The sequence below is a fragment of the Heliangelus exortis genome, chromosome 25 (genome assembly GCF_036169615.1).
Source record: "Heliangelus exortis chromosome 25, bHelExo1.hap1, whole genome shotgun sequence".
Classification (NCBI taxonomy): Eukaryota; Metazoa; Chordata; class Aves; order Apodiformes; family Trochilidae; genus Heliangelus; species Heliangelus exortis.
Window position 1 is genome coordinate 502,361 of NC_092446.1, and position 23,489 is coordinate 525,849.

Genomic DNA, 23,489 nt, shown 5'->3' on the forward strand with positions numbered 1-23,489 from the left:
CCCGGGGAACTCGCCGGTGGGAGGGCTGGGCACGATGCGGAGCCGCGGGCACGGTCCCGGTTCCGTGTGCCCCTCCGCAGCCACCCGGGGCAGGAGCCGACCTGCGCTGGCCCCGGCCCGGGGGAGACACCGAGCCAGGCAGCCCCGCGGCCACCAGCCCCGCGCCTCCGGCACCGCGGAGCTCCCGCCGAGATCCCCCAGGCAGAACCGCCCACCCGGGACCCGGTCCGACCGCCCCCCATCCGCGCTGTCCCGCAGGGCCCGAGGGCTCGGTCTGCGGCGGGTCGGTGCGGGGCTGCGGTCCGAGGCCGCCCCCTGGTGGTGCCCCCCTGGTTGTGCCTCCCGCAGCACCGTAACTGTGACTGGCGAGTGGCGAACCGCCAGTGCTCGCCTTGCCCCCGGATATGCCCAAACCAACCCCTCTCCTCTCCCTTTAAAAGATGGAGTGACCCAAGGATAGAGTACAGAAAATTAACCCTTTTTATTGATGCATTGCAATTGTTCTACATTTTTACCATATTATGTAGAAAATACTTGAAATACAAGCTACTTTGTAAAACCAAAGACAAACATTGAATCCAAAGATAAACTATGTTTTCACAATGGACCCTTTTCCCATATAGTTAGTATTAAATTTTTAAATATCTATTTCTTTTGTTAAAATGATTTTTACATACCCCCTAAGTACATCAGCAATACAAACATAGATCAGTAATTGTCAGAAACTACCTGTATCTAGCGGCTTGTAAAAAGGAAGAGCACAACCATAAAAGAAAGTTAAATTTTACACAGTAACTAGCATATCAAATACATTTAATAAAGTAGGAATTCCATTGCAATATCAAGAATTCAAGCAGAAATACTAACATTACATATAATGTACTGCTACATGTAGTGAGATAGATATATTTCAAGCTGAATCTGAAATCACACATTATATAAAGTTTAGCAACAAACAACCATGTGGACATGCGGCACCATCGAGAAGTTTAAATAAAAAAGAAAGCAGGGCTGTGCCAATCCTGTCATTTAGAAGCAATTTAGTTTCATGTACTAAAAGAAATTGCAAGTCAGAGGTAAATTACTGCATCCCATCAGCTAGGTGCTAAGCAGGAAAGCCTCAGGAAAGCTTCAGGAGTTGCCTCCGTGGCATCTATCACAGCTGCAAATACAGGCCAGGTAATAGAACAACTGACTTAACAGTTCAGGAACCACAAGAGACCAATCTAGATGGGACCAGTTACTAAATATTCAAACGGTGAATCCCAAACTAGCTTGAAAAATTAAAGACGACTCCAATTTCTAACCAGAGACAATTTTTTTCTTACAAATTATATGTAGTGGCTCTGACAATGAGGAGAATCAATTATCTTAATTTTAAGGCTCAATATACAAGGGAAGCAGGGATGTCACTTAGATCAGGCAGCATATCCCAGAGCCAGACTGGGATCTGCCAGCGCCAAGACAAGTCTGGCCCTGCTGGGGTGGGGGTTTTGTTTGCTGGGTTTAGGCCAAGTATGGCAGAGGAATTTCAAGGTAATCAACAACATGTTTTAAACGGAATATGTTTTATTTTGCCTAGGTCATCTCTATCTTGACCTCCTTGTTCCAATACTTTTGGAAACTTGGGGCAGTGGAAGAGATGACACTACTTTGTGAATACTTTTGATTTGGTTTAATAACATAAAGACTGTAAATTTAATCTGATTTGGGGGGGAAAGTGGGAAAGTTCTCAAAATTATTAGCAGATTTTGCTAGAGGTCCTCTTTTCCTATTAGGGCTTAATGGAAAACACTTTACTATTTGTGAGACAGGACATAATGTTTTCCTCAAACACAGGAATTGGAGCATGTTTTGCCTTTCGATGGAAAGGCACAACTCTGTACCCAAGAGGTATGTCAAGGCAAGCACTAAACAAGCAATGTAATATGGAAAAAAAGAAAGTGCCTAGAGCAACAAACAGCATTGTTGACACCCATGATGTGGGACAGCAAGGGGGGTTGGTTACCTGCACACTTACAGAAGTGCTCTGACTAAAAGTACACTGAACAACACCACAGCTAATGCTACCGTCCAGTTCCAAAGTCCTTGATCCCTCTTTCAAAAGAGATGTCAGATCACCAATTTCACATCAGTCCAGACTTTCTTCCATCATTAATGTGGAATTTCAGAAATGACTTTTGCACTTCTCATCACATACTGGTCAGAAAACTGGCCACTTTTCCACTGGGACGGAACACAAACTGGGATTCAAGGTTACCAAAACCTCTTATTGCTGCAGTAATACGACCACTCAAACCAGTTTATTATTATCCATTTGGACAAGATGTTTAATCTGTATACTGAGGATGAGAAAAAATTCCTATTACAAAGGATCCAAGAAAACAAAGTGCAGTTTAAAAACTGCAATGGTGATCCAAAATGGGTATTTCCTCTGAAACACTAACCAGGGCTACAGCTGATAAACCTTCCTAACAACTCCACATTAGCAGTAGCATTATAAAACTTTTTAATGGTATTATGTGCTTTACAGCAGGCTCTCTTTGGTATAAATAATCTCTCACCAAGCTAGTAATATTTTACAAGAAATGTCTGCTATTAACGTGGGGGAAGGTAACACCATACTAATCTAATAAAAAGTGATTGCACATATTTAATCACTTCTGCAATATTAGACTAAACATTCCAATGCATTCCCAGCACTACCTTATTCGAAATGCACTGACAGACATCTAACAGTACATGTGCCATTTCAAGGAAAAGCTTTAAGGGAACTTCGCTTCACGCCAAACAAAAATGTAGCTTTTTATGATAGCATTAAAACTGAGAACAATGCACCTATGCAACATACTGTTGTTCTTGCTGTGGTAAGCTTAGTGAATTGCTTCAATTCAATGGGGGCTTGCTGGTCCCTCATAAGGCAAGCTCACTGTAAACTCTAGTCACACTACATCATCATTTAAGGCACTACAATAAGGGGACACACCAAACAACTCTTCATCACACATACCTGTGCAAAACAAATCAGAAGGTATCCTTTCCTCTCATGAAGCTCTACTCCTCTCAGTGCTACAGTGATGAGCTCTAACCATTGCATTATATCACATACATTCCAACATGAATCAATTCATTTTGGTTTAAATACAAAGGATACATCAACTCCATCCCCAGGAACGTTTAAGAATTAGACAAACACTAAGTACAGAGTTCAAGTATAATCACTACACATTTTGATTACAAAGACAGAACGTTTGGGGTTAGCAGGAAGTTTTGCTTGTTATATTTTTCTAATCAATATGTACATATTTCATTTTATGTAAAATATTAAAACACCACCAATACAAAACTTCTAAAATAGTTTTAAATTCAGTAATAAACTTTAAAATCTGGATTTTTTTTTTCCTTTTTTTTTCTTTTTGTTTTTTCCTTTTTTTCCTTTTTTTTTCTTTTTTTCCCCAATTCCTACATGCATGTACTGTGTACAAGTCTTGTTAAAAGCGCTTTAAAGTAGCTGCTGACATATCCGGGAGGATACGCTCACAGGAGTATAAAAATCTGTACACATCAATACAGTGATGCTTCGTTGTATTTCAAATTCAACTCCCTCCTAAATGAATCATGTGAGGAAAAATATTAAGAAAAACAGAACAAAGAAAAGCCCTGTGCTTCTGTGAAGGAATCCAGCTCCATTATAGGGCCAGCAACTAATAGGCTGCAGAAACCAGATTTTAGAGCAATGATGCACTGTTCATTCTCAGCTGAAGACTACAGCATCCTGGCAAAGCTGCTGAGTTCTGTTACACAGTAAGAACTTGAAAATTCTGAAAAGCCTAAAAGAATTCTGCAATGAATACAATAAAAATTCAGCTGTGTTATGGAGCACAGAAATAAAAACAAAACCAAAAAAAACCAAAAAAAAAAAAAGAAAAAGAAAAAAGAAGATTTCAGGGTTTACAGTGAGTACTGAGTATATCTTATGTTGCTACTGTGATGCAGCTGCCTTTACCATTCCTTAAACAAAGGAGAGAAATAAACAAAAAACTTGGACATTAACATATATGGAGATATAATGGCTTTTGCAGAACCAGCAATTTGTTAGATTCAAAGTGAATTAGAGAACAAACACTAAAATATTAAACTTGATTTTAAAACTGCCCCAGCAACATAATGAGATAAACATGCATTACATTTTTAGTGGCAACATGGATTTGTGCAAGCTGCTAAATTATAATCTGCTAGTCTTTTTGTTTAAGTTATACAAGTTTAAAAAGTCATACAGATCTATCTTCCAAGACACTGATTTTCTTTCCCCATTTGATTAGCACAACAGAACAATTTTAAATAAATGTGACCATGAACTTTTTAAAAGCCTCTATAAAAAGTAAGTAAAATTTTAAAAACTTAATTAGTGACCCTCATACTGGTAACAAAGCATGCTGCTCACTTTGTGACTGAACTCACCAGAGACATTTTTGAACAACATACAACCAGAACAGGGAGAAAGAAAAACCAGGCAAGTCATTACCAGGTAAAGATTCACCTGAAATCCTTCTCCAATCCCTCAGGCCTATTGCAGGACAGTGCTTTACTAGGAGCTACAAGTAGGAGTACTGGTTGATCTTTGTAGGGCTCAGCGGATATCCAGTGTAAATAGCAGATCCTCTGGAAGCACCAATATAGGACTGGGGAGCAAACTGGTGTTGGTACTGGGCAGGCGGAACACTGGCAGACGTCAGCAGACTTGGACCAACACTCACAGGGACCTGGTGGACAAGTGTGCTGGGGTGGGCAGCGTAGGTGGTGTGTCGGGAGGAGCCCTGAGGGGAGAAGAGGTGGGCGATGGAGGTGGTGGAGCTCAGCGTGGCAGCGGTGGTGGGAGCGTACGTGTACATGTGTGGCTGGCTGGAGAGGTGGGCATTTGCTGTTGCTGCTGCCAGGTGGGGATGTACTGGGCTGCTGTGCTGAAAAGTGTAGGGAGCCTGAGAAATAGTTGATGTGAGGGGTGCCACATAAGCCTGCTGCCTACGTGGGACAGCATTTCCATTTCTCTCCTGTGAGGCCAGTGCTGTTGTTTGCTGGTTCTGCAGGGAGAAGAAGTAGATATGGTTAATGGCTATCTCAGGGAAAAGTGCAGTGGACAGCAGGTAAGCATGAATGGCAGCTTGACCCAAATATTGTAAGGAATGACATAAACTGAAATGAAACCAATCTCTGAAAGTTTCAAGGGAAGTCAGGTGCTAACTCTTTGTTTGAGAAACAAGGTCCAGCCTTAATCTCCCGGTCAGGCCTTTGTGAGATCTAGAGAAGGAAGGTAAAGAACAAAAGAATCTCCTAACACAGTTGAGTGCCTTCAATGCTACCCTAATTCAACAGCTGGATACTGGTGTCACTCTCTCACCTGAGTGGCAAGAAGGACTCAGTGAAAGACAAGTGTAACAGAAACCAAAGAAAGAATATGGATACAACCATGCTTCTTTCTCCTGCCCTCAGGAACAGGAACAAATTCTTTGCCTTGAGAAACTTCACCCACATTCCCCACAGAGTTTACCCTACTCTGCACAGCCACAGGACAGAATCGGCTTCAAAGAATTAATGAGCTACCAGTTGCTGATCCTCTTGCAACCAGGTTATTCTCCCTGCCATACAGCACAGTGGTTCTAAAGCATTCTAAAGCACCTTGTTCAGAGGCCAGCAGGAGTCACACAATGCTTACCTGGCTGAGATTGAGAGGCTGGACACCGTTCGTTACCACGCGATGCGAGCGGTACCCGGTGGGTGTTATACAGCATCCTGATGACTGCCCACTCACAGAGGCAACTGGCTTGGTCTTACTGGTGCTGCTCAGGATGCCTGGAAGATTTCAGAAGCTTAGTCCACTCCTCTCTCTCACATGCCATGCACTGTGACAGCCAGCTTAGGTAACCAAAGAATGCACAGGGACTATGTCCATAACAGAGCCTTTTCTTCAATTACAATTTAAAATCCGATTGTACAAGAAATAGTGGGGGATTTTTACAAATCTTTCTAAATTCAGCCAAACATGTACGAAAGTCTAGATCTACCAATGAAACTGAAAACAGACCAAGGCTCAGAACAGCAGCTGTACAACCTGAAGCTGCTGAAGACCCAAGACAGATAGTCCAAAACCAAGCAGTAGCAAAAACTACAGGGCATGGTAACTGACAGGGACACAGGACATGTTAACTGACAGGGTCATACCCACCTGAAGCCTGGGTAGCTACAATGCAGTCATTGAGATGTGTTTTCAGCGGTGGCACAATGATAGTCCGAGAGCTGGAGCTGTCAGCTGCTCCTCTGTTAGGCAGCTCCAGGGCACCGCTGGTACTCCTGAGAGAGGAAAGTGGGTCTGTGGCATAGGGGCTGCTCAGGGAAGAGTCAGAATCGGGGGAGTCATTAACAGTAACGTAGCTGATGACATTGGACCTCTGCTTCATACTCAAACTGCAGGGGGAAAAAAAGAACAAAAACAAATGGGAAGCATTCTAGCTTTTTCCAGAAGATAGAGATCTCCCTCTGGGATCTCATACCCTCCCTCCTTGCCAGATGAATTCTTACTAACTAGAGATTAAATGGCACAGCAACCACTGTGCAATTTTTTCTGTCTGATGCAGTGCTGCTTAGGCTCGCCAGGGTTTTGCACATAGCATTCTCCACCCTCCCTGGTGTTGGGGCTGAGCTCAGGACAAACCAGTGCTGGCTGCCTCAGTGAACTCCCTACCTGGCAGGTTTGTATTTGCTGTCCTCTTCCTCATCAGTGTCGCTGCGAATGGTGATGACACTGACAGGGGGACTGGGAGTGTCTGGGATCACAATGGGTTGGTGCTGCTCCTGCACTGGGATGAGCACGTTGGAGGAGGAGGAGGTGGAGCGCAGAGGACTGCTCCCAATGAGAGAGTAAACCTGGGAGGGTGCAGGCTCTAGAGTTGAGCTGGGCCTGAAGGAAGACCAAAGAAGTATTCAACTACGTGTCAGCAGGCTGGGACAAACCAGCACCACCATGAAGACTTTTTCCAAGACATCTTTAAAAGCAACTGTAGCACATTAAGACGTTATGCAGCCAATGCCCCTGCAATCAGAAGATCAGTTTTTCACACCATAAAGACAACCCCCACAGACACCACCAGTCTTCCTAGGACTGGGGAGAGAAGCCTTACTTGGCTGTGCTCGGTGCTGGCTGCTTGTTCTTCTTTGCTGGAACGTTGCTGCTTTGCTGCTGCCTGACAACATGAGCAACACCAACGTTGAGCGGCTGCGCGGCAGCCAATGTGACGTGGTTGGTCAGCAGTGATGGCTGCTGCATCAGAGTGCTGTACTGACTGCTGTGGGAATGTGCATTCCTGGAGCAGAGAGAAAAAAGAGAGACCCAAATCCCATGACTCCACTGCAGGAACCACAGGTTGCACTGAGACCCCACATGATTATGAAGGGAAGGGAGAAATTCAGCACATGTCAGGTAGCACACGTGTTCCCATGGAGCACAGAGCTGGAGTCCATGCAGTCCCTACCTCCAGTCAGCCAGCTGCTGGCTGCCGCCGATCGCCTCCGGAATCACGGCTGCTGTCTGAACAGAGTTGTGCAAAGCAACCCCAGGGAGCTGCTGCCAGGTAGAAGGAAGCAGTATCTGCTGGGTTCCCCCCGGCCAGGCCTGCTGCAAAACAACAAACAGATACACAGGCTCACTAGATTTCAGTTCCAGCAGGTGGAGACTTGCTCCAAGCAATAAATGCACTCGTGTAGATTGTTAGCTTGCAGAGATAATGGCACATCATCACACTTTCTCAAAATGCCTCAGTACAGTCAGAGAACAAGCCAACCAGAGACAGAAGCTTCCCCTGACAACTTTGCTGACCTTTTGTATCAGAGATGTCACCTGGGGAAAAGAGAGTTAATACTGTACTGCAGAACGCAGCCAGACATTGTACTGTCAGATGCAGCATGAGTGCTCAGACCTCTTTCTGCACATCCATTTACACCCATTGCTCTGCTGAGCAACTCCAGAATATGGAGCCAATTTGTTTCTTTCTGGTTTTCTGCCTTACAGGGCTCACATTGAGAGTTGAGACAGTGTTTTTACTGTGGAAATTCACTCTACCTCAACTACAAAAAGCCACACTGAGAGAAATGTTTAGTTACAAGGGAGATACATTAAGATATTTTCAATTAATTAATATTTCTTTGGTTACTGTCCAAATTGACAGAATGAAGTTGTTTTTTTCTGGAAAAAACAAAACAACAAAAAAACCACCAAAATAAATTTGGCAGTACAATATTTCTTTGATTTTGAAAAGATGTCTCTTTCTTGCAGTTTAAACTGCAAAACAATAAACACCTGCTGTTTTGAATAGAATATTTCTGCAAGTAACACATCCACTTATTACAAATATCGGTTCCAAACAAGAAGCCTTCAAAGCAGAGAGCTGCTAAAACCTCTGCCAATATAAGCGGAATAACAATATTTAAAAAGAAAAAAAAAAGAAAGAAAAAAAAAAAAAAAGAAATATGTTAAGTCACACCATGCGTCTTTCCAAAAGCCAACACCTGCACAAGACAAAGCAGAGAGTTTAATACAGCAAGATATAAATTCCCAATGAGAGGCAGAAATCGGGCCTTCCAAGCGACGAACTGTTTTGACAGAGGAAGGACAAAAATATGCAAAGCTTAGCAAATGGCTAACGCAAACTCAGGGGAATCAGCAAGGGAGAAGTGTCAGAAGCACTAAAGGTGAGCAAATTCACACCAAAGGCTCCCAGAATCCAAACAGAAACAAGTCCTCCAGAGACATTCAGAATCCAGGCTCAGAGTCTGGGGACAGCTGGCTCTGATCTGCGCTGCTGTACAGGGCAGTCAAACGTCAAGTCCACTGCACACATAGAGAACAGAATTTGCCTGTTGAATCAAAAGCCCAGATACACTTTTGAAAACATCACTAACAACTCATTTGTACCCCAAGCTCTGCTACAGTCACCCCTTGCCATTCTCAGAGCCTCGACTGCAGCCTTTCAGTGATCAAAATTCAAGAGGAGCAAAGGAGCATCCCCAGGTCTGGTTAGCTCAGAGCTGTGGCCCAGGAGAACCCCACTCCCCCATCCTCAGAAACAGGGAGCAGGTAACATGGTTCAGAAGAACTCAAATGAATGGGTTTTAATTTGAGTAATGGTATGAGTTGAGCAAATTCCACTTCAACAGAGGTCTCCCTCTTGGAAGAAAATGACACTCAAACTACCACTCTAAAGCCACAAGAAACAACATGGTTCACATAATGGAATGTGCTTTGCAAGACATGTGAGGATACCATCACTTTAGTGCACTGCAATGTTTTTGTAAGCTTCACTGATCTGATTCTGGAGTTTTACAATGACTTCTCTAAGGCACCTGCAAAGCTGTTCTGATGCAGGTGCCCAAATGAATACAGAGGAAGACAATTTTGAAAACATACACTTCTTAGAGGTGTGCTTATTCCCTTTCCCCATCCTTTACAAAAATTGTTCCAAATAGTCAAAAAGCTAACCACTGCCATTTTGGATACTAGAACTCATCTTTAATTTCAACCAAGAAATAAATATGAACTGAAAGTATCTGTGAAGGATGATATCTTTACCTGGATGAAGCAAGCTATGTGTGATTTGCTAAAAGTAACAAAAGGCCAGAAAATTATTGTCAATGTTCAACAGAGGTCGAGAGAAATCAACTGCTAAAGCAACACGTTAAAGAATTGGCTATTATTAAGAGATTTTAGCCTGTACTTAATGACCTGAAACATTTCTACATGCAAAGCAGCTTTACACATGTTGAAAACAAAGTCTGCAGCTAACTTTCCAAGTAGAGCAAATTCTGGCCATCCAGGTACCTGTAGCAGAGTCAAGCTAAAGACTGATTCCTTCATATTCAGCAATCAAAAGGCAAAGATAGGATAGTAAGCAAAGAACAAGAACAATTATGACTCTTCTGTAGTATAGCTTAGAAGAGCTTTATAATTCTAGGCTAGTAAAAAGTAATAGTCAATGGATCTGGATTCTTTACAGAGCCACACTAAACGTCAGAGTCAGACAGTGCTTCAGCAATGTTGGGGAGGAAAACAACAAGACATTAAGATGTAGCAAGAACACAGCCACAAGATGGCACATGCTTCCATGCCCTCTGCAAGTCTAAGTTAAAACAAAAACTCAGTTAGTGAACACAATCAAGGGAGGCAATTACCAGTACTGCAGCCGTCTGTTCTACTAGCGCTGGCCGGCCGGCTGCGCAGTTCAGGGTAAAGGGGACCGCATACTGCGGAGTGATGGTGGCTACTTGAGGATGAAGAGTTGCTACCATTAGTGGTGTACAGCTTCCCTGAAATGTAGATCAGGCAGTGAGTGAAACACACGTACTGAGGCAGGATAAGTGGGTTCAGCAATAGGGCCAGAAAAGGTTCCACCTCACTGGCATTCTGTGGTGCTTGAGCAGACTCCAGCATTGTAATGAATGCAGCAAACCCAGACCCTCGGATATGTTTCTCTGAGCAACTACATGTCCCTGAGGGGAACACAAGGGACAGGGCACTGGGAAAAATGACCTCTCCAATGACACAGTTAAAAAGTAAAAATGAGGTAGTGCTCAGCTATTGACACTTGGCTGGGTCCCAGGGAGAGTTATGCCAGGTACACGGCACTAATGCCCTGCAAGGCACAGCGTCCAGCACCAAACCTCCCAACTCCCAACAGAACTCATGGAAAATGATAAACTAAGGGATTCAGTGGAAGGCACAGTAGGTCTTTTGTAGCACAAAAGAGCACAGTTATTTGTGATGAAACTACCAAGACATTTCTAAGTCCATCGTGTCTAATTAAGACTAGACCCTTAGTGTACAATTTTGCACTCTTAAAAAAATGCAGTTTGAACTCAGGTGGGCTCCTTCAAGTGTATTCTGTGTTGCCACTTCAGTTTACAGCCATCTTGCTTCTCACAGAATTATTTCTTCTAAAATTTGCTGCCACATTTTTAAAGTGTAGGCAAAACCATACATCACTACCTGTAAGGCAGTGTACACACATGAGAAAATACAGCCTGTTTTTAGCAGCTGAAGACTACTTATTACCACTACTAAATCAAACTCCTAAAACCAGGGAAGCACATGATGTAAAATAGTTTAAATATTCCAGAAAAAACAAAGAAAAACCAAGAAAACACTGTCTTACAGGTGATCTATATTGAACCTTTCAAGATCTTCTGAGAAGCCCCTATGTCCACCCCATGCCAGAGGGGCAGTCAGGTTCTGGATAGTAGGAACTGCACTTAACTGTATGGGGTTTTTTGGAGATTTTTTTTTTTACCTGTGTGAGAACTCCAGATTGGATCTGCAGTGGCTGTGCTGCAGGTGCTTGTGGTACAATTGGGACAGCATTCTCCATCCTTACTGGGAACCCAGAATGCTTTGTAGTTGCCTGAATTCCAGCTGTGGAGGATAAGAACATATCACTGCTAATCTGCTTTATTATTCTTTTGGGGTTTTCTAGTTTCTTTCAAAAATCAAATTGCTACCAGGTAAGAACAGAAGACAGGGTCAGATGAAGAGAAAAGCCATTCCCTTTGACAAAAGCACACCAATAAAACACCAACTGAAGTAAATATTTCTGCAGTCCTGGTATGCCAAAGGGCAGTGATGGACAACCAGCCCTCAAGAGCTTTGCTCTGTGGAAGTCCATAGTCTTGTTTTCAGAAACACAGATAACAGACCTCTAATTATGTGTCACTTGAGACCAAGTTCAAAGTTCAAACCTTACATGATCCATTCCCATTTCATACAAAACCCTCCAGACTAACACAATCCAGATTCAAGCACAAACACAGAACTTTCAGGATTAGTAGAGTTACAACTGTGCTAACTTCACTCACTTGCAAGTCTGTGACAATTTGTTGCTATCAAACTACTCAGCTGCATCAGTGCTTGTGAACAGAGATTCAAAGACCAGATACTCTCTCCTAACACACAAAACACAACACAACACTTTCTTATTTTCAGATAGGCCTGCCTCCTCTGTTCCTTGCTTCCTGTGGAATGCTGTTGTGTTCAGTTTCAGGGGGGTGAAAAACTGGTTGAGCAACCAGATAAAGACTGCAACCTAGGCAGGCAAGATACTGTCACCTGCTCAAGCATGACCTGGAAGAGAACCAAATTTTCTGCACGTCTGTCCTGATTCTGCACTCACGTCTGGTGCATGAGCACTATGTGACATGCAGAGTGCTCACCTGCAATTTCTCAACTTAGTGCCAATTACAACTCCTCATTTCTACCTAATGGAAGCCACAGTATCACACAAAGGGTTTTTCCACTTACTTTGAAAAGCAGGGGGACAAACAATGAACGTTTGCTGGAATGGGTCAGTCTGTGTGCAGATCTGGGTGGTTCCAGGTTGCAAGGAAACACTCTGTTGTGCCACTCCTGCAACTGGTGCTGCAGATGATGGATACAGAGCAGACTGGTAGTTCAGCAGTGAGACATCTGAGTTTGCCAGGGAAAGAGTAGCAGCAGCAGTAGAGTTGGAAGCCAATACACTGGCCTAGGGAAAAAAAAAAAACAAAACAGTAAATTAAATTTATCACTCATACTTAGTATAAAAACCAAGCAAATAACCATCAGTATTACACTATGAAGCAAGCACCAGAAAAAAGGTTTCAGGTAAAAGGCATAAAACAGCACAGGGGAAAAAAACATGAACTGCACCTACTTTACTTACCACTGCTGAACTGACAGGGAAATATGATTAAGTAAAGTAAAGAGACTGACTTGGTCTGAGTTTTTGAAAATCACATTTCACAACAAGACTACAAATTCTGGAGAGCAATTTAAGCATAGTATTTTGCAGAAAAGGACTTGGCCTGAAGGCAGAAAATGAGAGTACTCCATTTGTCCGATTAGTATAAAAAGTTAAAAGATGTTATACCTGATTGTGTACTGTACTGAGCTGGTTGTTAAAGCTCATTGTCAGATTTGTGCTTGTATTGGGAGCAACATGAGTCGTGAATGGGCTTTTTATCTGATTCACTGTATCGTACATATTAACTCTTCGCTTGCAGATCTCCATGTTCTGAAAGCATGATTTCACACTGAAATAGAATGACAGAAGGAAAAGACTGGATACATAAAAACTGTACAACAGAGACACAAGAGATCCCCAAGTTTACACGCATGCCTCTAGGTTTAGGTTTCTTTTTTTTAAACCTACAAAGAATGTCATAAAACATGAAAAGGAAGCTTACAAAAATTCCATTCCTTATACATGCCATTACTATTTTCAGATCAGCCAGAAACTACAGAAAACACCACTGAAAAAGGCAGAGAAGGGCTACTCTGTGTTTCCTGTAAGTCCTCCTGAAACAAAACAAGAAATCTAAGGAAGCCTACTGATTACTGTGTGGGAAATCCAGTAGATGTGTCATTGTAACAAACGGATGGTTCAAAGTCTTCAGTGGAGTAACTCTCTTATCTGCATCAATTGTCAACATTTTCTTCAACAAATCAATATATTCCCTTCGGTCAGCCTTCTCTGCCAACATGTCAGTCCCTTCTAAGTCTGTAGACATATTCACCTTGAAAACAAAATCAGAGTATTCACACAAACATCACAACAATTGCTACTTAACAATTCAGTGATTTCACATCACACAGAAATACTTGTTAAGCATTTATGTCTCTTAGACAGCTTAATTTTAGGTCCAACAGCACCAACATACAAACTTTCCCTTGCTCAATCAATAAAAGGAAGTCAAACTAACACACAGAATTCTCATCTAAGTTGGCTCATTCAACAGACATCAACCAGGCCTGGCAATATGGTTTAAGGGCATAGTCAAAATGGCAAGGTTCTACATTCTCTGCACAGATCTAAAGTGATGATAACAGCTCCAAAAGCAATAGAAATTTCAGACAAACATATTTAAAATGTGTGTTACAAGACCTCCACATACTTGCGCCATATCATCCAAACAGTTGAATATATATTTCCGAGCTTCTTTTGATTTTATTCCTGTCTCCAACTCATGTTCTTCTGGGGTCTATAAAAGAAAGCATTGATTAATATAAGCTGAGATATGGCCTACTGATGAAGAGTCCAGCCAGCAGATCTGTTGCCTGCTCTAAGACAAATCACATGGCAGTAGGCCAAACCAAGAGAGCCATGGGTTCTCATTTCCTCAGCTGGAAGGATCATTCATTGCAAAGCTGAATTAACAACAGGATGACTTCATTTTAAGACTTTGTTAGGTAGTGCATTAGCCAGAAGAACCGAAGATGTCTGATTTAGGAAGAGAAGAGCCTGTAAATAATTTACACCTTTCTTTTACAAACAAGAAGAAAAGCAAAATCCTCTTTCTTTTGCTGCTCAGCTTTGAAGGCAAATAAAGTGTACATTTGATTCTTTCCTGTCTTCTTCCAATACATAAATAGATTTCTGCTAAACTAACAAAGACCATCATTAAATACTCCTTATTTTACTCTTTGTGCTGTCAGGAGATGACAACAAGATGACAGACTTCACCATGACTGAGCAGGCCATAATAAGTAACCATTATCTCAATTACTTTAACACCCACTCTTTGCTAGTACTATCATGCACAGCTGCTACTGTTAGATGAGTACCAGGAGGTCTGTGCTGTTTCTGAAATAAAATACACAAATGGCATTTCAAATCCGATCTTCACTCAGAATGTTTTCACAGCACACTAAAACTAGGTGTGGATTTATACCAAGTCCTCAATTAACAAATCAGAAATGGCAATTAAAAAGGCAGACAAACCTTTAGTCTCCACAGTGGGTATCCCAAATTTGGATCTCTGTTAAAAAACCTGCTTGTTTTCGTTCCCGCACTGAGAAGATACTCTGCTGGAAGGCCTTGAGTTTGTGAAATATAACGAATCTAGGAAAGAAAATTAAAGGAATTAAGACTTCCAACATAAAGAACTCATGTTAAGCCTACAATATAATTGAAGACATTAAGTATCCAAGCAACATTGCTGTGACTGGCTACATAAGCTCTAGGGATACAATTTGAGAATAATGTCATGGCAAAGCTCCCACTGACCAAAAAAGCAAAACCAAACCTCTAGTACAGTCAGATTCCTACATCCTCAAAAACATTTAATACACTTTACATGTAACTGAAAAAAGGCTCAGAATTTTGGACAATGCACCTGAAGACCTGTGACAGTATCAATAATGCACTGGTACAGAGCTAACAAATAAAAAGGTACGATTGAAAGGAAAGAAAATAGCAAGATATGAAAAAAATACAATAGTAAGCTTCCTAAAATATTCCAAATGTTGCCTCGAGGTGTATGGTGTGAGATGGGACATCATCCCCTCTGCCCCCAAAGGAGTCAATTTAAAGGTTTCAGAAAAAACACTGGTAAGTCTGATTTCTAAAATGAGGACTGGAAACACAGTGCAGTGTTAAGGTAACTAGGTTTTGTTCAAATTACCAATTATGAGTCCTTTAGCATGTCTCATTTCTTATTTGCAAAACTCCTGCTATTCCACAGCGCCAAAAGAGTTGAACCCTGCAGGGCACTTAACTCACTGGTACAGCTTATGATCCATATGAATTTATTGACTCACTTTTCACTTCCACCAGTGTGGATCTGAAGTGTCTGCAGATGAGTATTTTCTGTATCCACACAATAGTTCCTCTGAGAGATCTATTCTTTTTGTGATACATAACTATTGTTTTACAGCCAAAGGGTTTTGAAAAAATAATTGCAAATCCCATCCCAACACACAAACATGAATTCATGGAGAGGTCTTCCCACAAGTCCTGCCTGAGCTTTTACTTCTTGCTGCAGTCTTAGAAAACTCGAAAGCCAAGTTGCCCCTAGTTGTCAAGGCCAATTCAGATATCAAAAGCAACCACATGAAGTCACACCTCATGCTGCCTCACAAAGGACTGCAAATTCCTGTCTATTAAGCAATGGAAAAAGCATCTCCTCCCCACCCACCTACATGGCTAGATAAGGTTCTCAGAATTACACAAAATTCAGTGTGCAAGGAAACCACCATACTGTACAACCCAGATATTTTCTAACTCATTCTGCTCATTAAGGCACCACTGTGCTTTCTTTGGAAATTTGTAGTGCTGGGAAGATGTAACACACAAGTAAGTTTTCGTGTCTTTTGTCACATAAGGAAAACTGTACAGCAAGATACCAGTGTAAAAATCAAAACCCCTCCCATATAGACATTTTGTCCTTTTATTTGCAGCTGACTAGTCCAGGTAATAATGCAAAGTATCCATGGAAAGAATTAATTAGCTCAAGATGCCTTTTCAGACTCTTGCCCTTGTATTTCAGAGGCAGCTTGGGGCTCACACTTTGCATTAACAGTGATGGCTGCTGTATGTATTAACAGGACAGGAATAATAGACTTGTTCTCTCTCCACATGGAAAAACTGCCCTCATGGTAAAATTACCAAGGGTGTTTCAAATCCTTACACACACCTTGCTTTTGTTTTGACAGAAGGTGTTTCAACAGCTTTTGGGTTTGGAAGCTAGGGAGTTAACTGAAAAAACAGGCTCTCTGTATTGGATAACTACATTCAGCTCAAGTTAAAACACAGAGAACACTGTGCTCTTCTGTACAGCAACAGAGACAGACAGGCAATGGGAACATCACAGAAGGAAAATGAACTGAAGATGATGGACAACACCAGTTTGTAGTAGATGAAATCTGATGTAGGATACACTGGGTTCAGAGTGTCTGGAACAGATCATTGTGGTTTTATTTGAACATCCCTACATCTGCCATGCTCTCTCACCTGGTCATACTCAGATGCTCCTGGATACAGAGGCCAGCCTAGAAACAGCTCAGCAATCACACAGCCCAGTGACCACATGTCAATAGCTTCACAGAATGGTAAACCCAGGATGATTTCAGGAGCTCTGTTGGGAAAATAAAATTTAAAAAAAATTAAATCTTGGACTGGGAAAGCATGGAAAGCACAGAGTTCTCTCCTATATATCACTCTGGATAACACCCCTCCTCCAAGCAGAAGCAACTAAATCTGGGTGAAACTAAGTGATCCACTTGAAAGCAGATGTTTCCTCCAGTGGCCTAGTAGAACCTTTTTATCATGGAAAGAACACAGTGAGAGACTGACTGCTCTGCAAGGTTGTGTTACAGGTTCCTGTGCATTGAACCACACCTAATGCAAAATCTACCTGTCTGGCCTAGTCTCTACAAGTAGGTGATGAAAAAAACTCAAACTCCAAGCAGCATTTGCTCCTGCAACAGGATGGAATTTCAGGGAGATTTCTGTCTGGAACTGACTCATAACACAAAAGGTTGTTTTAGTACAACTCTTCACCTCCACACAGTTCTGAAACAAACAGGTGCCGTTCTGCCAGGTTAAATTCTGGTTATACATTTGCATACAGCACAAAAACCATGTGAGCTAGTGTGGGAATTTACTCTGGAAAGCACAGGAAACAAAAAAACTTTGATCTTCTTCATGCATAACTAACACAAGCACAAAGGAAGACAGAAAAGTCCAGAACTCCAGGCTACCTATTTTCTGATCGTGACTTGGGCAGCATGCCCCAGGGCTTGCATGCCATTTCTTGTGTTACAGTGTGGATATTTCTCTTGTTTAAAAAGGCTTTGAAAACAAGAAAGAGCTCTGATCTTTCTACAGAATTCTAAAACACTGGGCTTGCATAATGGAAAGGTGTCAATATATCTGACACTCACTGTCCTCAACTGCTTGACCTGAATGTACCTCCCAACTGTTTGTACATGGCAAGAAGTGACTCTCCAATTAATCCCCCTTTGTGTCATGGAGACAAAGATATAGCGTGTGGTTTAAGTGACTACAGTTACCATCAGACAGTCTCAAAAACAAAGGCACTCACCCCAGTTGCCCAGGCACAGTGCCTCTGAGAAAGCACAAGACCTAACAAAAAAGACAGCTGAGGCAGGTGTCTGCTGCAGAGGCTATACCTTTTCTCTACTGTTCAGCTTTAAAGCAAGGACATTCTAGTGTGTTTGAGCTCCCTGCTCCTCCAAAACAGAGCCATGATTTTCCTTTAGTAATCAGAATAATAGATAATTTAATGCAAGACATTTTGACTCTCACTCTACTTGAGACTTATCTGTTTCTACCTACTGGTTTGTCTATTCCCAGCAGTAGTTGACTTCGTAAGAGGTTTGCATAGCTGAAAATATAAAATTATTGTGCAAATATGATAATTATCAGCACCCAATGGCCGCGAGTTGAACGCAATATTCCTCAGAACTAAATAAAATAAACTTCTCACAAGCCACCTGGTTACATTTTGATTTCAGGACAGAGCTGGTAAATCAGAATCTCTCCCATCTCCTTTCTCACCAGACTGGTGAGGTATGAGTTGAAACAGAAAAACACATAGGGGTCACTTTCTTAGCAGGTCTATCAGAGGTCGCAGAGATGTTGCCATCTTAAGCTCTTTCTGTCAGAAATTAACAATGTTCTTTGCATACAGGCTTGCCAAACTCTGACTTCCAAAGCTGGCTAACACACCCAGGCACTCAGAAGGGAGAGGATTCACAGCAGCAGTGGAAAAACCTGAGACTTACTTTTAGCATTTCAAACCACACCAGATTTACAGGCAGGTCTCCAGCCCTCCCCCTTGTGAAGAACGATGGTAACACCAAGCAATGCAGTGAATAACACGATCACCACCGGGAGCTGGACGAGCAAGCAGAGTTGGGTTTGGCAGCATAAACTGCTGCTTCACAGGCCACCGAGACTGGGACAGAAGTAGGTCAAGCAGAGGTAAGAAACAGACAGTCCTGCAAGGTCCCTCCACACTCAGAACCACCTCCTTATGGCCCAAATGGCTCAGTCCTTCAGCTCAGAGCCTTCCCTTTGCCAGGCACCTCTACGCTGGCCTGCAGGACACCAAGAGGTGGGGACCCAAGCAAGGCTCACAAGGGCTGTGCTTACATGTGACACTGGACATGAGCAAACCTTGCTCCCTGAACTGCAGGGATATCAGGCTCCCAGGGACTTCTTGTTTCTTCAAGCTGTCTGCTCCCTTCTACTGTTCAGCCTCTCTAGGGAGAACAAAAGCACCCATACCCTTCCACACCTGATGTGACAACCCTGTACTCTGGTTTTCAGGTCAGCAATCATAGCAGCAGATCTCTGGACAGAAACCAGTCACTGCAACAAAGCACAACTGCCAGGTAGGCTTCTCCTGGTCCATGCCTGGCTTAGAGCCAAAGAGTTATTCACGGGCGCTTCTATTCACACTCTGAGCCAACCATCATGGCACTAAAACTGCTCTTGTCCAGGGTTAAAACGCCTGCAAAGGGAGGGAACCCACTGCAACCTCCACACACCAGCCCTGACAGACCCAGAGCAACATTCTAACAGCTCCAGCAAGACCAACACAAGCTGCCCAACCACCAGAAGGACAATCAGAACTTAGAGTGAGCAGGGCTGTTAGACAAGATGACCTCCAGCAGGACTGAGCATAATTCATAAAGGAAGGCTTTTTCCTTCAGGGTGTATGTGCCAGAAAATTCACCTTCCAGAACCCAAGGCTGGCTGGTTTGGGTGTTTACAGTAGACAGAGGTTAACTAAGTGCTAGTAACAGGTAAAAAACCAAAAAAGTGAACACAATCACAAAGTTAATTTTTAATAGCTGACAGAAAACCAAATGAAGAATTGGTCTACACTGTTTGATATAACACAGCACTGTAAAAAAAATTCCTACTTAGAACTCATCTGAACACTAATTTAATGTGACTATGGTTAATGGAATCCAGTTCTGCCACAATAAGCTGGTTTCTACAACATCTCCATAAATTCCTAGATTATGGATTTTAGTAATCATCACCATTAAACTAATTATATATCACTAAATATTAGATTTCCACATCACAGCATTCTTAACTTCAGTCAGGCAGACAACCTCACACACCACCTAATCTCAGGTTGTTGGCTCCTGGCAGCGTCAGGGCGGCAGAATCAGCCTGGAGCTCAGTGCTGTGCTGCAGGAGCAGCAGACTGCTCCCTTCCAAGCAGACCCTTTAAGAAACTTATCACCCATGCTGCTTTTGCCTCAGCAAAGTATGTTTTTTACAATACCAGAACCTGGCAAGCACTATGTGCCTCCCCAAACTGTGGGGCTGACATGTGCTGCGAGTCAGATAGAGCAGATTCTCCATTGGCTGTTATCTCTTTCAGCAACAAAATTAATAATGCATTTTAGACAGCAAGCATTTCAACAGAGCTACGGTACAGAGAAGACAACTATGTTACCAAAAATAACAGTCCGTAGTTTAGAATTGGAAAGATTCACAAGCTGAGGGAAGATCATGAGGAATGGATTAAGGAAAGTCCATATCACATGACAGAAATGGCACAGAAAGCTGGTGCTAGAGGGACCAAAAAAACCAAAACAAAGGGTACAAGGATACAGGGAGTATGAGGAACAAAAAGGACAAGCCTACAAAAAGCCAGGGCTTTAAACTAAAGCTAGGAGGATGGGAAAGACATCAAACAGGGCAGAGACACAGGGTGGGGTGGAGTGTCTCAAGTCTAGTCCCAGCTGGAAGGACTAGATACTGGTTAAGTTTTGCGTCAAGCGAGCTCACATTACACTAAAAGCAGCCCTGACACAAAGCACAGGCTTCCTCAGCTCCCTTTGATGCCAGAAGTTTTTTCCACAACCATTTACTGATGTCTACTGCAACTTAATTTGAAATACACCCTGTTAAGAAAGGTAGAGGAATAATTGAAAGACAAAATCACAGCTTGCTTTAGTTACACAGCTTCTGAGTTTTAACATTTTTGCCCAGAGTTGATTTTTTTTTATTTTTCAACAGGAGTGGGGTAGAAGCTGAGATGTAGCTCCTCAGCTAGCAGAGCAACAGGTCTCGTGAAAGCATGACTTGCCAAGAGCCAATACAGCAAGTCATGTGCTTGTGAAGTGGGGTCAGACAAAGATGGAGACAGAAGAAACAGGATAAAAAGAAAACTGGCATCCCTTTGACTTCTCACCCTTCTAAATGACCAAGGTTAATGGACTAGATTCAGATCAGGGCAAATAATCCAAAACACATGAATTATTACTAGCATATTCCTCCCCTAATTTGCTACTTCATACATTTCCACAAACTACCTACAGTATAAAATCAACTTACTTCATTAACCTGGGGTAAGAAGCAGGTATAGGACTGCATACTACATCACACTTGAAAAGCAGAAATTATATTATTTTACATAGAAATTTCAGAAGAAATCTCCAGGAAATGTCAGGACAGAGGACAGACTGATCAATTCCTCCTCCCCCCCAAGCTGGGACTAGATCTAATGGCAGAATTAAGCCAAGTACTTGCAGAAGCAATCCCCAGCATTCCATTGCTGGGGCAGTGTGTGGGAGCTTTGTCAGTACTCACCTGTAGTAGCGTGACTGCAGGTAAGTGGAGCAGACTGCTTTGGAGACGTGGCTGGCTGAGCCAAAGTCTATCACCTTCACCCTGTAGGGCTGGCGTGCAGGATCCACCAACATGATGTTTTCTGGCTTCAAATCAGCATGTATCAGACCCAGGCTCTTCAGCTTCATCAGGGCAGTAGCCACTTGCTGCAGAATTGGCCGGATGTATTTCAGGGGCAAGGGGCTGAACTTATTTTGCTTTAGGAAATCATACAAGTTCTGTTCCAGCATCTCAAATACAAGGCATGTATGATTCTTGTGTTGAAAGCACTCGTAGGAGCGAACGAAGTTATACTCATCAGCATTCTCACTGCTCAGGCGAGAGAGGATGCTCACCTCTATCTGGCCCTGCCTAGCATAGGAAGGGTGGTTCTTCAGGATTTTGATGGCTACAATCTCCTTTGTGCTACGCTTCCAGCATTTTGCCACCTGCCCAAATGTCCCTCGGCCCAGGAACTCCAAGACCTCGTAGCTGTTGGTCATAGAGCACAGGATCTCATGCTGGACCAGCTGGTAATCACCTTCACCACTGGAACTGCTGCTTTTAGTGGTGACCGTGGTGGTTGTGGCCGCAGCACCCACTGCAGGCCTGTTTTGCAGCATGAGAGGTGGATGTTCCTCAATTATCTGCACACTACCGTTGCTGTCAACCTCTTCACTTTTCCTTTTTAATCCACATTTTTGATACGGTTCCAGTAAAGAAACGTTGTTCCTATGTGTGAGGGTCTGGCTGTTCTGGAAAGATGCTGTCACGCTGCTGCCTGTGCTGTCAGCTGCTGTCACCACAATGTGCTCAACCGAAGGAGCAGGGAGGAGGAGGTTCTGATCGTAAGCAGGGATGCTGAAATTGGCTACCTGATGAGAGGAGCTTGCTTGCCCTGGAGCTGCTGGGAGGTTTTTGCTGTGGGTATAATACTTGTCACTACTGCTCTGTCCTGAAACATCCCAGACAGAGGGCTCCACTTTCAGTTTCTTGGCACTGCAGAAGGCACTCGAGGATACTGACGGAGGGGAGAACACCTGCAGCTGTGAGGCCATACCTAGAAAAGGAGAGGACAAGTCATGAGGACAGCTTAGTAGCAGCAGAACAAGATCCTCCACCCGCACAAGACACACAATGTCAAGCACTTTCCTGAGCACCGCATGGTGCCCCCCCCCCCGCCACGTTGTGATCCTGCGGGCCCCGCAGAGCGAGGATCTCGGATCTCGGCTCTAATTACCCCGTTGTGCCCCGCCGCCTGTAGCACCGGAGCAGACTGCTCCGGGTCCAGCCTCGGAACGGCGCCGAGGATCCCAGCAACAGATCGGAAAACAGGAGCGAGGGGAAGGCAGCCGGGAAGCGGGAAGATGCTGAGAAAATTCAGATCACTCTCCCTCCCCCCCCGCCCTGCTCCCCGCCACCGCAAAGCCCGCGGAAATCCGCACCGGGCGAGGCCAACAACAACCGAGGCCGCGCCGGGCGCTCGGCCACCCGGAGGCCGCCGGGCAGGGACGCGTCGCCAACCCGGCCGAGCGTGGGGGAGAGGCCGGGCCCCGCCGCGGGCAGACAGGGGCCCTCCCCACCCCGGCCCCGGGGCAGCCGCAGCGCCGCGTCCCGCCGGAGAGGGGGCTGGGCCTCCCCGACCCGCCGGGCCGCGCCGGCCCAACCTCGCACCCCGCCGCCGCCGCCGCCGTCGCCGCCACCGGGCCCGCCCGCCGCACTCACCGCCGGTGGGAGGGTCTCAGCCGCGGGCCGGAGCTGCCTGGGGGACACACGGGGGTGCGGAGCCCCGCAGCGGGCGCATCATAGCCCCGCCGCGGCCGCCGGCCCGGCCCGCTCGGCCCGCGCACGCCGGGGGCAGCCCCGAGGCCGCTCCGCCGCCGCCAGGCTCCGCCGCGCCCTCAGGGCCCGGCCGGGCCCCCCCCAGCCCCCAGAGCCCCCCCCTCCGCTGCCGCCGCCGCTGCCGCCCGGGCCCGCGCGCCCCCGCCGCGCTCCCGCCGCTCCGGGCCCCTCGGCTGCTCGCGCCAGACTGAGCCA

The 23,489-nt window shown here is 44.2% G+C and overlaps 1 protein-coding gene across 4 annotated transcripts; it reads right to left on the bottom strand.

The window, feature by feature from the left end:
• Positions 1 to 457: 457 nt before the first annotated feature.
• HIPK1 (homeodomain interacting protein kinase 1) lies at positions 458 to 23,446 on the bottom strand. 4 transcript variants are annotated; one of them, XM_071768720.1, is made up of 16 exons: positions 23,178 to 23,446; positions 21,435 to 22,512; positions 16,806 to 16,929; positions 14,796 to 14,915; positions 13,969 to 14,055; positions 13,406 to 13,590; positions 12,945 to 13,107; positions 12,338 to 12,560; positions 11,334 to 11,455; positions 10,219 to 10,353; positions 7,527 to 7,666; positions 7,176 to 7,358; positions 6,740 to 6,955; positions 6,224 to 6,462; positions 5,714 to 5,850; positions 458 to 5,081 (listed from the first exon to the last, which is right to left on the bottom strand). In XM_071768720.1, exons 2-16 carry the CDS (start codon positions 22,508 to 22,510, stop codon positions 4,596 to 4,598), a joined length of 3,636 nt encoding a protein of 1,211 aa, XP_071624821.1. In that variant the 5' UTR covers positions 22,511 to 22,512; positions 23,178 to 23,446; the 3' UTR covers positions 458 to 4,595. The 4 variants fall into 4 exon arrangements, with proteins under 4 accessions (XP_071624821.1, XP_071624820.1, XP_071624824.1 ...); XM_071768719.1 differs by having other exon boundaries at positions 7,527 to 7,669; XM_071768723.1 differs by lacking the exon at positions 10,219 to 10,353.
• Between the last annotated feature and the right edge of the window lie 43 nt (positions 23,447 to 23,489).